The sequence below is a fragment of the Streptopelia decaocto genome (genome assembly GCF_964273445.1).
Source record: "Streptopelia decaocto genome assembly, chromosome: 2".
Classification (NCBI taxonomy): Eukaryota; Metazoa; Chordata; class Aves; order Columbiformes; family Columbidae; genus Streptopelia; species Streptopelia decaocto.
In genome coordinates, this window is record NC_138655.1 from 162876876 (window position 1) to 162895348 (window position 18473).

General features: G+C 49.1%; 2 protein-coding genes across 2 annotated transcripts in view; both read right to left on the reverse strand.

The window, feature by feature from the left end:
* The window catches only part of SETD2 (SET domain containing 2, histone lysine methyltransferase), a gene marked incomplete at its 5' end in the record, with an annotated part of 51949 nt that extends 38745 nt beyond the window's left edge, over positions 1-13204 (reverse strand). Inside the window, 4 exons of the mRNA XM_082044632.1 lie at positions 1599-1727; positions 3178-3309; positions 5488-9986; positions 13049-13204. Of these exons, the coding sequence (XP_081900758.1) occupies positions 1599-1727; positions 3178-3309; positions 5488-9986; positions 13049-13204 (4916 nt within the window). The remainder of the gene's footprint in view (positions 1-1598; positions 1728-3177; positions 3310-5487; positions 9987-13048) is intronic.
* Positions 1-18473, reverse strand: part of KIF9 (kinesin family member 9) — an 87090-nt gene that overhangs the window by 21462 nt on the left and 47155 nt on the right. The window lies entirely within an intron of this gene.

An 18473-nucleotide genomic window follows, 5' to 3' on the forward strand; every position in this document is an offset into this window, starting at 1 on the left:
CTGTGGGTGGTTTTGTGGATTGCAATGGAAATATCGCCCTGAACCCTCCAACTCGTTCCTTGTGGGTGACCAGGAGAGCACCGGGAAAGCCAAAGCTCCTGCCCAGCTCCACCTCACCAAGCGCTGGGTGTTTTGGGGGGGGTTTCACTCCCTCCCATCACTAAACCGGCTCCTCGCACCGTGTTGACCGTCCAGCCCACACCTGCAAATCTCACCCGCCTCCCTGCGTCTGGATTCACCCAAAATAAAGGGTTCTGGTCCGATAACCTGCGGTTTAGTTGGGTGAGTTCCCTTCAAACTCCCCATCGCAAAACTGCAAATCTGGGAATCATAGAATTGTAGAATGGCCCGAGTTGGACGGACCCACAAGGATCGAGTCCCTGCGCAGGACAACCCCAAACCGCTATATATTATATCCTTACTATAGATTGGAGAATATAGATCTTAAAAGGAACTTATTTTTTCCACCATGCGTTGTGCCATACACCACGGATACAAAGTACTACCTCTAAACTCTATTACAACAAGGATTTTGCTACCAGCTTATTCTGATTATTCCAAAAACAACGGGATCCTGCTCTTGCAAGGGTTCAATCCAGCAGCACCAGGGACTATGTGGATTTATCTGGCAAATCTGGAAAATGAGGACCCAGAAAATGCCACGATGTTCACCCTCTTCTTTGGAACAGTCGCTGCACAAGAGAAGAGCGATGGGGAGCGCTGGTTCGTTTGACCCATCGCTTAACGCCGTTATCTTTTACATAAACACATTGGGTTGAAAACACACAATTGTTTTCAGCACATTTGAGATAACTTGGCATAACTCTCTAAAGCAAATCAAAACTTTTCCTTGTGTCTTCCTATGAATTACTCTCCTATATTCGATACAGTGGTAAAAAACTCTGCCGGGAGATCTGGACGTGTCAGAAACGTCGCTGGATTCCTCAGAACTCTTTGTCTTCAAGAGAAGGAAAAAGAGTTTCCACCTCCAACCTACTCAAAATGAACCCGGCGCTTTTCTTCTTCCAGCCGCGCTCGCTTTTTGAGCACAACAGTTTCCAAACAGGAAATAACGCGAAAAATCTCAGCACCCGTCCTGCTGCCGAGGGGTTAAAATATCGCGTGACCCTTGTGTTCGAGTCCCACCGGGACTTTGTGCCCACGGGGAAATACCACCTGGTTTAGTGACAAAGAGACAAGTCGAACACAGATGCGGATCTGTAAGTGTGGCTGATGTCAAAGCAGCACTCAGAAGTTAAGCTGTTAATTAACATCAGGCTAACGAGGGAGGAAGGGTCCCCACGGGATCTTCGTGGAGTCGACGGGGAGGAGGATTCAAGAAGAGGGTGAGTCTTGCAGAGCGTGTGCTCCTCTGACACCACGTAGTGCGGACAGGAAAGGGGAGAAAACGGGTGAAAAACAAGCCGAATCTGCAGCAAAACTGTCAGAAACACTAACAAGAAGGGGGTAAAATGAGAGCGGGAGCTCTAAAACTCAATGAGTGGATAGGTAACGAAGAGGGACCCCTGACAGAGGACAAGGACAGCACATAAAACTGGAAGAACTTGAGTGAAGTCCCTCAAAAAGCAAAGGCTTACGATGGCAGATCTTTGGCGGCTCGCAGCCCCCAGCCTTTCTTCTCGGTCAGGATCACCTCGACGTCCGCGTGTTGCTTCTTCTGGAAGCGCCGGTTGGAGCAGTAGTCGCCGTTCGGGCACCGGGAAGAACTAAAGGGAAGGAAACGGGACAAATCAATTCCCAGCGGGACAATTCCCCGGCTCCAACGGGAATAGATACCGAAGAACCGTAATCAATTCAAGGTAAAACCTTCCAACGTGTTTTGCTATAAAAAGCGCAACCATCTGACTGTCGACATGCAAATGGAGACGATTTATTTCTGGAAGGAAGATAAAAACATTTGGAATGCGAATGCCGCTGTCGTATCATCAAAACGGGATGAACTGGCCTCTTTACCCCACGTTTTATGGCTTTTTCCCCCAGAATATCCCATTCCCTGTGTCTACTGCCCGGGCTATGAAATACAAAACAAAGGGCAGCAGTTCTGCTGGGTAATTCCTCTCCTTCCACCCCACTGGTGACATCCCCATGCCAGGGGTGAGTCCCTGTCCCCTGCCTCCCTCTTCTCTTACAGGGGAGACGAGGAGACACCAACCACCGCCTGCTGAGGTTCTGGGGCGAGAGGCATAAGGAGAAATGAGAGGAAATAATGATCTCCCGTAGAGCTACGTTTGCATTTCTGACCCCCAACACACGCTTACGATGGACAAGAGTTAAAGCTGAGGAGCAGAGGACTCCAGGCCCTCGTAGGAGGTTTAGCGGGAGGTTTGTAAGGTCCAGGTTCCTGCAGACCTAAGGTCAGGTTTAAATCACGGAATCATTTTGGTTGGAAAAGCCCCTTGAGATCATGGAGTCCAACCATAACCCACCCCAGCACTGCCCCATGTGCTGAGAACCTCATGTCCGTCTGTCCAACCCTCCAGGGATGGTGACTCCAGCACTGCCCTGGGCAGCCTGTTCCAATGCCCCACAGCCCTTGGGGGAAGAAATTGTTCCCCACATCCAATCTCAACCTCCCCTGGCACAACTTGAGGCCGTTTCTTTGTGTCCCTGTCTCCCCTCAGCTCCTGTTCTCCAGCTGAACCCCCCAGGTCCCTCAGCCGCTCCCATCACACTTGTGCTCCAGCCCCTCACCAGCTCCGTTCCCTTCTCTCAACTCACTCCAGCGCCTCAAGGCCTTTCTTGGCGTGAGGGGCCCAAAACTGCCCCCGGGATTCCAGGTTTGGCCTCCCTGGTGGCACAATCACTTCTCCAGTCCCGCTGGCCACAACAGTGCTGGTACCAGCCAGGATGCTGGTGGCCTCTTGGCCACTGGGCACCCACTGGCTCATGTTCAGCCACTGTCACCAACACCCCCAGCTCCTTTTCCAGCCACTCTTCCCCAGCTGCAGCGTTCATGGGGTTGTTGAGACCCAAGTGCAGGACCCGGCACTTGGTCCTGGTGAACCTTGGACATGATCCCTCCACACCAAGTGGTGACAAGGAGAGCACGGACAGCTCATTGCCACCCCCCAGGAATGTCAGGGTTATTTTAGGGCTCCCAAGTCACCTCAAAGACAACACTTGCCCCACTCTGACGTCTCACCAAACTCAACTCACCACTCGATCATGAGCAGGCGGTTCAGACAATCTTCTCCACAGGCCACCTCCCCCTGCGCTCGCTCTTCTTTGGAGAGGGGGGGACACTCGCACAGCATCCGCTTGATGTCCCGGTGAGATTTGTTCTTCTTCCTACAGCAGACAAGCCATTGAAATACAGATTAAACAGCAGCAGGGGAGAGCAATTACTCCGCGATCATTCACAGTTGTTACTGAAGAAAATTAATTTATGCTCTAGAAACTGGATGTGCGGATTGATTATCTCTAGATAACCACAAGGTACGGGGGTAGCCAAGGACACTCCATTTGTTTTGAGCGTGGTGACTTTCTGATCACAGAAGACGATTTCTCAGAGGGACACCCCAGGATATTTCACTTCTTTTCCTTCTCCTCAATGTCCACGATCCGTTTGCACCTCCAGCGCAGGCAGGAAGGACTAAAACCCCTTTGTTTTGTCGCACAAGAAGCCAATTTCCAGACAATTCAGACCCGACTTTCTAGACAGAGGATGTCTCACCACAAAGCACAAGTTCTAAGGTTTAATTTAAAAGGATAAACCTTGATTAGCCCCTCATGAAAGACAACATACTGTAATAATATAAAATAATCTCCATAGATCCCTTCCAGCATCAGCTATTCTGTAATGTCCATTTGCTTTTGCTAATCCAAAGGCCAGGAGAAAACCTCTATTCTAAGATATTAACATATAAACCACATGTTGAGTGCACAAACCATTTGAAAGTAGCTTTGTTTTAACAAATCAAACTGGAGAGTTTAGCTACTGAAACTTCACTGTCAAATAAGACAATGGAAAAGAAAACGAACTGCAATTAAAGAAAAATATAAGGGCATCAAAGGCATCTCCTGATATTTTAGTTGCCATGAGACGATGAGGGAAACGGATCATCTGGAGCCACCAGCTGCCCCCTGATATTTCAAACTATGGTTCTGTTAGATCTAAAAAACCTCATTTGAGATGACAAATAATTAATTACACGTGAGTAACCAAAGTAGTTTGTCCAAAACCTTTCCCTGTACCCAGATTTCCCTGAGTCCTGGGAGAGGGAGCGGGGTGGCATTTGGGGACACTACAGACAAGCCCAGAGGTGGTGCAGCTACATTAAAGCCATATGGCAGCATCACGTTGAGATGAATAGAGAAGGCAAAAAGCTTGAGAAAAACCCCATAATTACTCTCACAAATTACCATGGGCACAAGTCTAACACATTTATTCGGTGTCGATGCCAGTAAACCCGTGTGGGCAAGTCCCAGTGGCGCCCAAATCAACATTAGACCAACGGGACGCTGAGAGGTGACTGAGAAGAGGGTGGAAATAAATGAAATCAATTTTTTTCCCCCAACGCCCTCCGCTCTTGCAGCTCTTCTCATCGCCAGGGCCCAGCCAGGGGGCTGTGGTTAGAAGAGGCTCGGGGGGTTAAACGCTCGTCCAGCATCACACAGAATCCCAGAATGTTAAGGATTGGAAGGGCCCTGGAAAGCTCATCCAGTGCAATCCCCCCATGGAGCAGGAACACCCAGCTGAGGTTACACAGGAAGGTGTCCAGGGGGTTGGAATGTCTGCACAGAAGGAGACTCCACAACCTCCCTGGGCAGCCTGGGCCAGGCTCTGCCACCCTCACCCCAAACAAGTTGCTTCTCGTACTCAAGTGGAACCTCCTGTGTTCCAGTTTGCACCCATTGCCCCTTGTCCTGTCACTGGTTGTCACCGAGAAGAGCCTGGCTCCATCCTCCTGACACTCACCCTTTATATATCTGTAAACATTAATGAGGTCACCCCTCAGTCTCCTCTTGTCCAGCTCCAGAGCCCCAGCTCCCTCAGCCTTTCCTCACACGGGAGATGCTCCACTCCCTCCAGCATCTTGGTGGCTGCGCTGGACTCTCTGCAGCAGTTCCCTGTCCTGCTGGAACTGAGGGGCCACAACTGGACACAATATTCCAGGTGTGGTCTCCCCAGGGCAGAGCAGAGGGGCAGGAGAACCTCTCTGACCTACTGACCACCCCCTTCTAACCCACCCCAGGTACCATTGGCTTCCTGGCCACAAGGGCCCAGTGCTGGCTCATGGTCACCCTGCTGTCCCCAGGACCCCCAGCTCCCTTTCCCCTACACGTCGTCTCCTCTATGACCAGCTCTGCCAGACACAGGGAACGCAACACTCGTCCTTCTCCCTCCAAATTACGCCAATTTGCCCATTAAAAAAATAAAGCTATCACTAAATAAATAGAAGTTGAAATCTCAAACTGTTAAACGGAAAAATATTTAAAACAAAAAATAGTAAAAAAGCAAATTACCTTTCTGTCAAGTAGACGTTCTCCTCAATGAGGTCAAAGTAACAGGGCATCTTCCCTTGCTTGGCGAACTCCTTCCAGCGCTGGGGGTCTCGGAAATCGTCCATGATGCACAACCGCCCGACCATGGATGAGTCCTGCGGCGCCGGCTCCGCCGCTTGCCCCTCCATATTCGCCTTCTTCTTCTCCCTCGAGTCCACGTCGCTCTCGGAATCGCTCTCCAACTCCGGGCGTCTTTTTTTTGGCGGGCCTCGCTCTTTCGCATCATTTTTATCTGAAGCTTTCACCTCTTCCTTCTTGTCGCCGCCAGGCAGCGGCTCCTTGGTGGAATTGCTGCTGATCTCGTGCGCCTGCACCGAACCTTGTTCCTTCTGCCCCGGTGCTTGGCATTTACCCGAGGGGCTGGGGAAACGAGGTTTGCACTCGTCGTCCCAACGCTCGTCCTCTTCGTATTCCTCGTGATCCTCCGTCAGCGAATCGGGGACTTGCCCTTGAATTCGTTCGTAATTAACGGCGGAAGGTCTGCTCGCCGATCGCGCGTCCCAGTAGCCATTGCCTTGCCAGTAGGTCTGAGAGCCGCCGTATGCGCCCGAGCCCGGCTGGTAAACGTAGCCCGAGTAGACGCCGAAACTGCTGTCTGGTTGCTGGTAAGTGCTACTGGGCGTCTCCACCTGCGAGAAGTCCCAGCTCAAACCACCCAGATCCTCTGGCGGATGGAAACCGCCCAACCTGGAGAAGTCCCCAAGGCCGGACTGGTTAAGCCCAGCCTTCCCCTGCCTACTGTCTGGCTTGGAAAAGCTCGTCTGGTGTCGGGATTTATCGGCGCTTTCATAACTCTCCGGTAGACAAAGGGGCTGCTCGTCTTGTCGGCCGACAGGTCTGCCGACGGAGACGAGCTCCTTCAAAGCCACCCTCTCGTCCGCGTTGGCTTTGCCGTGGGAATCCGCCGTCAGGTCCGCCTGGCTCGTGCTGTCGACGCCGTCGCTCTGCGGCTGGCACGGGTCCGGCCACAGCTCCTCCGGCTCCTTCCTGCTGAGCTCCGTAGAAGTCGCCGGACTCTTCTCCATCCCTCTAGGAGAACATCTGCTCTCTACTTGCGAACCGCCTTTACTCGCCGCGTTCTCCGATCTCTCTTCATAGTAGGGTCTACTGGGCTCGGGCCGCTCGTCGTCCCAGTGGTCGGAGAAGCGCCGGTTGCCCTGGCTGCTCCGCGAGGAACCGGGGCTGCTCTCCTCCATGGCGATGGTCGAGTTCTTCGGCACCACCACCACAGACTGCAGGCGTTTCCGTGGCGTGCCGTCATCAGAATCCGAGTCCTCGGTGTCGCTGTCTTCGCTGCCCCCCTCGCTGTCGCTCTCCCCCGTGTCCGAGTAATCGTGGCGGCCGGCAGGGATGAATTCAGAGGCGTTGCCGCTGCTGTCGCACGTCGGGGCTTGAGTCACCGTTTCTGTGTCTTCCGCGGTGACGACGACGTCACAAGAGGGAAATAAGGCGTCTGGAAAAGCCGAAGCCACAATAGGCTCGTGTCCTTCATCCTTCTCAGCTGATACACTGGGACACTGAACGCTCAAATCATCTGGCCCGGCGCCGCCGGTGGATACGGCGCTTTCTTCCACGACCTCTCTGCCGTGGTGCTCCAGCGGCGCTTCCGAATAGTACGAATGTTCATCTCGGAACGACAACTTGCCTTGTGCCGAACCGGGGCTGAGGTGCCGGGTCCCCAACTCCAGCGCCTCGTCGGCTTCCGAATGTGGCGGCGGCACGTCCCATTTGGAAGAGGTGCTTTCCCCCGGCACGGGATGGTCCCTGAGCCTCGGGGAAGAGCCGTCCTGGGAGGAATCCCTGCCCAAGCCCTCCACGGCCGGGTCCGTTTTCGGGGAGGGACGGTTGTGCTCCCCGTCACAGGCCGACGCCGCGTGCTGATCTTCCGCGCTCTCGTACTCGCACGTAACCGTCTGCGGCTCCACCTGCACGTCCAGAAAAGCCTCGGACGTAACTTTTATATCCGCCGGTTCCGCTTCGATTTCAACTTCCGAATGGTACAAAGCGGGGGCGGCATCGTCCGAAATGTAGCAAAACAATGGTTCTTTGGTTTTGTCGCACGGAGTCGCCTGATCATCCAGCTTTTTAAGTACTGTTTGAGAGTGATCTACATTCAGGACGGGCAAAGGGGTGGATTCCTCCTGCTGCTGCGGGGCCGGAGCCTCCGCTTCCCCAAACAGGCTGTTGCACTCGCTGGACTGGACCCGAGAGTCGTCAGGCTCCTGCTCTCGAGACGCGCACGTGCTCTCCAACCCGTTAGACGGCAACGGATACGACGGGTTCACCTTCACAACAGGCGACGCTTCTGAGCGACACAGGCTATCGCCAGAAGACACAGCCACATCCTCTGGGTTGGAGGCACTGGATGTTGCCAAAGCATCAGCTCTACCCTCCGGGGACCCATTTACGCTCAGCTCCACGGGGTAACACGTTCTTAACTGTTCGTGCTTTATCTTTAATAAAGTTTCTTGTTCCTTAACACTGTCGTTGCATTCATTTCCTGCAAGCTCCTCGGAGCTGGCAAAACCCACTTTCGATTCGTCTGCCTTTTTACAAGCGGGCGAATCGTTCAACTGATGTAGCGGAGAAAGCGTCTTTTCCCTTTCAAATCTTCTCGCGACGGACATCCTGATCTCACTGCTTTTTAGACAAGAGGCCTCTGAATCTAGAGAATTAGACTGCTGTTTTATTTCTTCGATCGATTCTGTACAACAGAAAGAACTCTTAAATTTATCAGGCTTTGGTGTGGGGGTCTTTGTAGGGGTGGACTTATAACGGGAGGAATTCACATTACTGTCGGGCTTAGAATGGGATGTCCCCTTTCGATAGCCTAGCTCGTCAAGGGGAGAGCACCTTTTGGTTACTTCGCTTTCGGAAGTCCTTTTGGAATCTCTATCTGCTTTCGAAGATCTTCCCCTCCTCTCCGCATCGGCGTGAGACGACTCTACTTTGCTGTCCCTGTCCGACTTAGAGTAAGAGCTCCTGGAGTCTCTGTAGGAGGAGGAGGAGTGGGACGACGTCCGCCTGGAGTCGCTCGATCTGGAATGTGTCCTCCGATACTCGTCGTCCGAGTCCGAGCTCTCTCGCGCCCGGCTGTCCGCGTACGAACGGGAATATCGCAACCTTTCCCTGTACGGGGAGCTCCGGTGGTATCTGCGGTCAGATTCGTAGTAATGCGAGCGCTCCGACCTGGAGTAGGAAGAGCTGGTTCGGGAGCTCCGGTCGGATCGGGAGCGGGAATGAGATCGGCTTCGCCTCCTCTCTCTGTCCGACCGAGAGCGGGAGAACGAATACCGCGAATCTCTTTCCGATTTGGAATAGCTCGAGTACTTCTCATCCCTGTCCGAATCTCTTTCCGATTTGGAATAGCTCGAGTACTTCTCATCCCTGTCCGAATCTCTTTCCGATTTGGAATAGCTCGAGTACTTCTCATCCCTGTCCGACTTGGAACGCGAGGAGGATTTCCCTGGGTCGTCACCTCTGAGGGACGCGGAGCTTCTTCTGGGATCTCTCTCCTTTTCCGTACTGGATACCTTCAGCTCGTGGGACCGCTGGCTGGACGAGGTCCTCACTGAATCTTCGTCGGACTCGGAGCCCAGCAGCGTGCCGTCGGACTGAGAGAACTTCCTCTTGGAGCCGGGCCGCCGGGAGCAGAGCGCAGCGCCCTTCGAGCCGTCGGAAACCTCCTCCTCCTTCCCAATATGGGAATCTTCCTTCTGCGGAGTTATTTCCGTCCGCTCGGGTGCGTTTGGAGCGACACGTTCTTCCGAACCGCGCGATGCCGCGTCCTGCTTGGCGTCCGGCTCCAAAGCCTCCTTGGGGCCTGCGTGACACGGCTCCTTCGAAGCGGGGGCTTCGGCTTCCGCGGGCGGCAACGGCAACAGCGTCGCCATCAGCGTCGCTGGCGGTTGTGGCAAAGCCGCGGCCGCAGGAACCGGCATCGACGCCGCTGGTGACGCCGCCGGCGGAGGGGGAGGCGGGGGAGGCGGCAGCGTCGAGGGAAAGTCCGTGGCCGAGGCCACCGGTTCCGTTCCCGGCGTCACGGGCGGTGGCGGCGGCAGCGTCGCTGCTGTAGCTGGTGGCGGTTTTGCGGTGACGTTAAGTAAATGCTTTTTAAAATGGATCTTCCCTAATTCTACCTTCGGTTTGGGAGGTGAAGACTCCTCAGCTGAACCAGCGGCATCCCCCGGGTCCATTTTAGTTTTGGGGTTAAGCTCAGTCTGCAGGGGTACTGCTGGCGAGGTCTGACTTTCATTCTGTTTCTCGTTTCCGAGAGCAGTCAGAAATCTATTCGGTAAGGTCTTCTTGGTTAAACTAAAGCTGAAAGACACCTTTTGTCTTCCTTGCTCCTCAAGGTTGACCTTTGTTTTGGTGCCTTTGGGCAAAAAGCGACTGGAAGCGACGCCTTTGAACACCGGGCCTTTGATAAAGCCGGCTTTCTGCACGGTTTCAGGCTTGCCCTGCAAAACAAAAAGAAGATGCAGTTAAAGAAATGTGGTTTTGGGGTTTTAATTCTGTTCTACAGACACACCAAACAGTTTTCTTTTGCCAAGCGAATTTTTCGTGATGATAAAATAGAAATTGATGCCCTGGGCTGGAATCTGGGGTAGCCGAGCCACGCTGGCGCAAACAAAATCAATGACCCAGTCACTCCCAGTTTGGAGCAAAACCTCTTTCAGGCTTTGGGTTGAGGCTTTTAAACTGACTTATTAATGACCAAACTGAAAGAATTCTTTTTATTTAATTCTTATTTTTTTTTAGTATCACTTTTTTGCGCTGTTTCTGTGGTCCCAGGCTACAAACCATCCTGCATTTTGAAGGTCTAAGCGCGGTTGTTTTCACATCCTGCACCAGGATGCATTTGGTTTCGGTGTAAATCGGACGAGCGAGAATTCCAGCGGTGGTTTTATAGTCTGTCCTTTCCTACCTCTCGCCAACAGCCTTATCTCAGTCGTTAAGTCATTCCTAATCAGTTTCCCGGCTCAGGCACGGATCGGTGTTAATATAACAAGCTCCAAGAATTCCCATCGTGGCTCAGTCGTGCGTGATGACTCTGTCACCTCCAAGCCAAGCGACTGAAACACTCCACGGGCATCTCGGCACCAGCTCCTGCCCCGGATCTCACTCACCGTCCCGCATTGAGGATGCCCCTACAGCAAGTTTTCGATGCTAACGAGCCAAGAAATCATCTTCTCTAGGACATTAAGAGCTCGGGATCTCCACCACGAAAGCTGCTGTGCCAGCGCTTGCCCGGCTTTGGAAAACGGAGCGAGTCCAGAGCAACAAAATTCCTTCAATGTGGGAACCTCTCACCTTCCAAGATGCACGGATCCAAATCCCAAATTAGCAGTTTTCAAGATCTAACTCCTGAATGGGTGCTTTCAAACAACACCACGGCTAAAAGGGCGTCAAACGGTGAGTTTGGGGGATAAAGCGTGTCCAAGCGCTCGCCCAGCTCCAAAACTCACTCCTCTCTCCACGACCATCTCGCAACCGCCTCCGGAAAGTCGCACTGAAAATAAAGCGCCGCATATTTACCCAGCTTGGCCTTTTTCCAACCGGTTTAAAGCTTTGGCCTCATCTACACACAGGAAGGTCCCCGAAGATGAACGTTGCGGCATGGCTGTTGTCGATGGTGTCTTCCCCCCACGAATCCAAATTGCATTAGTGTAACTGTGTCTTGCGTCCAACAGAAAGAGTTGTAGCAGGTTTTTGGGGGGTTTTACCCCATAACTTGGCAGCAGCAGCAGTTTCCTGCGACCCACAGTGAATTATTATGTGCTTTGTTATCCTTTAACTTTTGTAAAACAATGCGGAGCTGCTCAGGCTAAAGGCACCGTAGTCAATTATTAAATAAGACAGTGGTAGAATGGAAACCCCGTCTCATTCTGTTTGCACCCCTGAACATCGTATATACGAATATATATCCTGTTTTTTTGATGAAATACATGGGGTTTTGTTTTAATTGTGAAAACCACATCATGTTCTGTGTGTCATTAGTCTCAGCGACTCAAACCAGCGCGATGAACACATTTGATATTCACCAGGAGGTGATTTGCTGCACTCCGGGAAAAGCAAAATCTAACTCTTTTTAACTGGGTGCCATTCCACGGGTGCTTTCAAATGAATGTCACGGCTAAACGAGCACCCAAAGAGCAACACTGGAAAAAACCCATGTCCATACGTTTGCCCGGCTCTGAAACACGCTCCTCTCTGCACGGCTGTCTCACAACCGCCTCCGGAAAGGCAAAAACACCCTTCTCAAAAGAATCCACACATCAGAATGACCCAGAGACCAACACACAAGTGTGTATAAACGTACAGGACAAAACTGGGTGTTCAGCCCGTTGGGTACGAGTTTCTATGGGTCTGAATGCTGCTGAGACCTCCCACCTGTAATACACCGGGCTCAGCCTTTAAAGAGCAAGGAAACAGCATTTTGGGGGTTTTCTGTGTTAATTATTATCCCCGTGTGACCAAAAATTCACGCCTTTTTACCCCCAACTCGTGTATATGTCTTGGGATAATGGAAAAGTAAGAGATCGGATTCCTATTTCCAACCATATGATTAAATATAATATCTATATCTATCAAGAGATATAGATATTTAGATATAGACATGGATATAGACATAGATGATATATAGATGATCCAGATGAGATATAGATATATAGATATAAATAAAGAGATATAGATATAATAAAGAGATATAGATATAAATACATGGATATTGATATAGACATAGATAGATATAGATATATGATATATAGACATAGAGATATATAGATATAGATGATCCAGATAAGATATAGATATTGATATCGATATCAATACAGATATAGATATATAGATATAGATAGATATAATTATGAGATATAGATGTAAATAGACAGATATAGATAGATATAGACATAGATATAGATATATGATATATAGATATATAGATATAGAGATAGATGTAGAGATAGATGTAGAGATAGATGTAGAGATAGATGTAGAGATAGATATAGATATAGATATAGATATAGATATAGATATAGATATAGATATAGATATAGATATATAGATATATAGATATATAGATATAGATATAGATATAGATATAGATATAGATATAGATATAGATATATAGATATATAGATATATAGATATATAGATATATAGATATAGATATAGATATATAGATATATAGATATAGATATAGATATATGGAAGGTCTCTCCACAAATCCAAATCCAAATTGTTACCAGAGACTGGATTCACCTATTTTACCAACAACACATCTAAAAACCAATAATAAATAGATATTTAAAAATACAGCGAATACAGTGCATTGGCATTCAAGAGTTTTCTCTCTCGCTGGCACTTTAATCACACTCCACAGGCAGCTTTTGAAATTGAGTAGGTAGCAATTACTGGCAGAAGTTCTCCTCCCTTTCATGTTTTACACAAGGGGAACGTTGCCCCAAATGTTGCTGTGGGTGTTTTTTGCACGATAAGAATATTGAGCGGAGATACACACGATTACTGAAGCAGCTCCCGATTCGCTGGGAACACGAGGAGGATGTTCAGACCTGGTCCTACAGCACCAAAACTTCTTACCAGCACTCGCTCCTATGCTGAGATATCCCAAGTTGTTCCAGGCCCTCCAGATTTTCTCCTTTCCCCTAAAATCCATTGAGCCAGATAGAGCAAAACTGACTTTTTTCACGCATTAAGTCCTTAAATAATCATCATCTCACAGTGCAGAAAGCAGCATCTACCTACAGCGAATGTTTCAAGGGCACCGTTGTGCTTTGCTATCGCATCCTGGTGTGTAGACGGCAGGATTGGAGTAGTTTTCCTTCTTTTCTGGATTTAACCACGGATGAATTTGCTTTATTTGGACTCTCGGTCTCTCCAGACTCAAGAAATCCATAGGTGAAACTAAGCCGGTTGGGTTAATGCATCTCAGGAGCTACAATGAGAAAGGTTTTACTCACCTCATTTTCTTCTTCTCTATTGGAATCCAGGCGAGAAAACATGCAAAAGAAAAAATAAAAAGGTGTGAACATCAGGCAAAAACATGAAATATAACGTTGGATCCCGGCGCAGCGAATAGGACGGATGAGGGACACGGAGCGAGGGCAACGCTGATGACCCGACCAACGGCGCCAACGGCCGAGCAGAGACGCCAACCGTCCACCAAGGGGACACTTGTTCACATAAAACGCTGGGAATTCGGCGAGGACGCGGACAGAGCAAACCTTTGGTGAGCAAACGCCGCCTCGGGGGTCTCCATAGGGTCTGCAAACCAACCAGAGTCTTGTTTCCGACACCGCACAGGTAACGCAGATGTAAAAATCACAACATTTTGAGGTAGGAAGCTGATTTTCATACTTTCTCTAGCAACCCAGAAACAGTGGAAGTATTAATACCTGCCTCTCATCACCAGAAATTAAAGATACTTATGGACTTGCTCAACGACCTGAGCCCTGGCTATTAACCATGATGCTTAGAATTAATTAATCAGCATTTTGGCCGCTAGATGCTCACCAATTAATTAATGTGAAGTGTTACCTTGATCCCAACCCAACCTGCCAACGTTCTGAACTCTGCTTCTCTACGTTCTTCGCTCCCATCCCATGAGGAAAACACTTTCTCCTACACGGAAGGTGAAGGAACAAGAACACGATCGTTCTCTTCTTGCTTTGGAAACCTTTTGGTCCTCAAATGAAAACTAAAGATGTGAAAGCTTCAGTGGTTACCAATGCGCCTTAACCAAGATGTCAACAGCTCATCTGTTATTTCTTCAACCAGACACCCAAAAGAGCTCGGAACGTTCCAACACAAAAGGTCTTTTTGTTGTCGACCTTACAGACACAGGGAAGTTTTCAGTTGGACCTTTGGGAGGTTGAGGTTGGATCTGGGAACAATTTCTTCCCCAAAGGGCTGTGGGGCATTGGAACAGGCTGCCCAGGGAGTGCTGGAGTCACCATCCCTGGAGGGTTGGACAGACGGACATGAGGTTCTCAGGACATGGGGTGGGTCATGGTTGGACTCCATGATCTTGAGGGGCTTTTCCAACCAAAACGAGTCGATGATTCTAAATTTAATCAGCTTTTGAGACAGAATTCGGCGCCGTCGTGGTGACGCGGTGGAAGATTTCCTGCAGGAAAGCTGCACAGATTTCACTTTGGCTCATCGAGAAGTATCAAATTCTAGTAAAAGAAAGTCAAAGCTCCTGGTTTCTGCATAGCCCAGGAAATAAACACCCACCTCCCCAGTTAGAGCATCAGAGAATTGGGGCCAACGTGCAGAAAGGGCGACCACCAACAGTAACCAACTCCTGCCTCTACGAAGGCTCATGTCCCATCAATAAAGCTCATTAATGGGTTAGAAATTAGCGTTTTTCATTGACGAAACACAAGTTTAAGCGAGTTGTAGAGTGCACGTGTGTGATTGAACGGGGTTACGCAAGCCCTGAACTCAACACTGACGCAGAGGAGCCCCCTAAGAACGGCACTTTGACACAAATTAGTGCCTAAATAAAGGAGGTTTCATCTTTAGGATCACAGAAAATGAAGTTTCAGACCCCAGGGACACAAACACTGTTGACAGTCGCGTATTTTGAGCGTTAAACACGAGCGTTTACACAGGGTGAGAAGGTTCAGTGTAGCCAAGACCCAACGAGAACATTGGACTCGATGATCTCAAGGGTCTTTTCCAACCTAAATGAAGATTTTCAAGGCACCAATCGCCAAATATGTTGTGACAGAGCACAGAATAACAACCAACAGACGAAAGCTGGTGGTCCCAAACCAAAAACAACATAAGAACGCAGGTTTAACAGCTAAATATTGGGAGACAAGTAACGAAGTTTAGTATTTATAATTAATATCCTGCTGTAAGAGTGAAGGAAATTATTCCTCTCAATCCATTTTTGCTCTCACTGCTGAAGTATTGAATAAAACCGGTATTAAGGGAAACGCTGGCACGTGCACAAAGTGGAGGTGTCCAAAAACAGAGAAGAAAATTGCGATATGCTGAAGGGGATAAAAGCCAATTGATCTGGCTGCTCAGTAGCGAGAGTTGGGGGCAATTCCACTATTTGAGAATATTGAAAGACAGAAAACAGCGAGGAAGGGATAAAAGAGAAGAAATCGTGGGAATTCAATTGGTTGTTTAAAATAAAATATGCAAGAATGAAGCAGATGTGACATCACTGGGAACGAATCTTGTATGGACATCGAGGCCTATGTGGACAGTTTAATTTCTACTGGATAGAGAATGAATGTCCTGTATCCAAACGAGCGTGGTCAGCAGGACAAGGGCAGTGACCCTTCCCCTGTGCTCTGCACTGGGGAGGCCACACCTGGAGTGTTGTGTTCAGTTCTGGGCCCCTCAGCTCAGGAAAGAGACTGAAGTGCTGGAGCGGGTCCAGAGAAGAGCAACAAGGCTGGGGAAGGGACTTGAGCACAAGCCCCATGGGGAGAGGCTGAGGGAGCTGGGCTTGTTTAGTCTGGAGAAGAGGAGGCTTAGAGCTGAGCTCAGCACTCTCTAGAACCACCTGAAGGGCAGTTCCAGCCAGGTGGGGATTGGGCTCTTCTCCCAGGCATCAGCAATAGGGCAAGGGGCCATGGGCTTCAACTCTGCCAGGGGAAATTGAGGCTGGAGATGAGAAAGCGATTCTGTGCAGAGAGAGTGGTCAGGATTGGAATGGCTGCCCAGGGAGGTGCTGGACTCACCGGCCCTGGAGGTTTTTAAACTGAGATTGGCCATGGCACTTAGTGCCATGATCTGGTCAATGGACTGGAGTTGGACCAAGGGTTGGGCTTGATGATCTCTGAGGTCTTTTCCAACCCAGCCCATTCTGTGATTCTGTGAATGATTTTCAGAGAGGGAATATTAAGTATTTCCTCACTGCGGTGGAAATTTAGGCATTTATGCCCCAAGAGCTTTTTCCTCCTGAATTACCCAGCAGCGGAAGCTCATCCCATGTCGCTCAGGTGCCCATGTGCAGCTTTAACCTGAATAAAAGGAGGGCATGAGTTATTTCCATTTTCAGCCTCTTCCATCGCCCCAGATCCCCCCCCCAAATATATAAATAGATTTCCAAAATGAGCGAACGCGTCGCCGTTCACTCAAAAAAACCTTTTTGGCAAATTCCGCCCATGCTGGGTTTGGAGTTATGTAACATCCTCACATTACGAGGCTGAGGAAGGAGCGGGATCCATCCTAAAACCACCCAAAAACCATCCCAAAACATAAGCTGGAGCTTTTCCAGCAGCTCTGCAGCCACAGAGGGTTCCAACAATCCCATTTGTTTCCCTCTGCTCTCTGCAGGTACATAAAAGGAAGATTATTATGAAAATGAGCATTGAATCAGGCACTTAGCGGCTCGTTTATGAGAAAGGGGTCGTTAAAACCCAAAATCAAACCCAAAATCAAACTGGAAGCAAAGCAACTGCACCATCTTTTCTCTACAGCAGCCCTACTTATTGGTATTTTAAAATCAAGAAATAAAAGCCACTCTGGCCCTAAAGTAAAATTTAAAAGGACAGTTTTGCCACTCAGATCTGATGAATTAACGCCAGATATCGGTCGGCTAAGAGCAAAACGCGCTTGCACGCACCCCACAAACACACAATTTGCACCCACGGCACCAAAATCCTCACGCCATGAAGAGTTTGTATTTACAAGAAACATGTTTTTAAGTCTATAGACTCGCTTTCCTACCAAAATTATTTCTATAGATGTATCGATGGCCTTACATATTGTTCTTTTTCCATGTTTGTATCCCCTTGGCTTTCCCGCTCCTGGAAATGTCAATAAAAAAGAAGTTGTTGTTATTTATTTCAGCAGCTGCAGTGCTTGAACAGCTCGGGGCGAATGCGACTCCTCTCCTTTTCCAGCCGGAATCCACACTGTGGTCTGAACTAAACCCAGGCTTTGCTTATGCTAAAAAAGCCAACAAAAAACCCCCCTCAGACCAGCAAAGGCTCGTTTGTTAAGACAAAACTTGAGCCTCACCTCCCATTTCTCTTTTTGTTTGCTTTTTGTCTTTTTTTAAGTTTTCTTCTTCTTAAGTGGGACAAATTTGGAAGCCTAAAGCTCTTCTTATCTAAACATCTGCAAGACTAACAAGGCTGCAAAGCCCAGCTCAGCACACCTTAAGCTGGCGTTAATTAGCATCTGAAAGCCAAATCGCCCTTCTTTCTGAAAGAAAAGAACCAAAATGCAAAACCTCAGCATTCAAACTGGAGGGAATTTTCATTTTAGACTGTTTTCCTTAGGCTGGATTAGGTAGAAATGGTGTCAGCACGGCGATAAAGATGCTTGTCTGTATTTCTCGTGGATCCACCAGCACGTAACATCAAAAACTCCACCCCCAACACCACAGAAAAGCAAAAAGGAGAGAAATAGAAAGAATTCAGGTGGAAATTTGCACTTCCAGCAAGGTCCTAAGGGCAAAAAGGGAATTTTTAGGCCGATTTTGCAGCAGAACAGGCAAAGTTGGCACCTCCAGGCTCCCATGTTTAATCGCTGCTTCTCCTTTAGCTCCCACCACTCAATAATTTGATAAAGTATTTCCAGGGCTGAAGCGTTATCGCCCGCTCGGTTTATTAGTCCCTAATGCGGCCGGTTGGAGATAAAAACCAAGGACAAACGTGTCTGCAATTCACCGAAACGTGGCGCGAAATTGCTGGGAAATCTTTTGTACCCAGCGCTGTACTTTTCATATCCAAACACCCCAAAAACGGGGCAAAACAACTGGGTAATGTACAACCAGAAACAGAACAAAACAGCGGGGAAGTTAATGGACAATCCTGCTCCTTCCCCCCAAAAACACACGGAGAGAGGAAAGGGTAAAACACACCAGGAAAGCGGGGGGGGGAATAAATAAATCACTAACGGTATCCAACATCTTATTTAAACAGAAGCTTGAAAGGCGGCCAAGCGCTGCA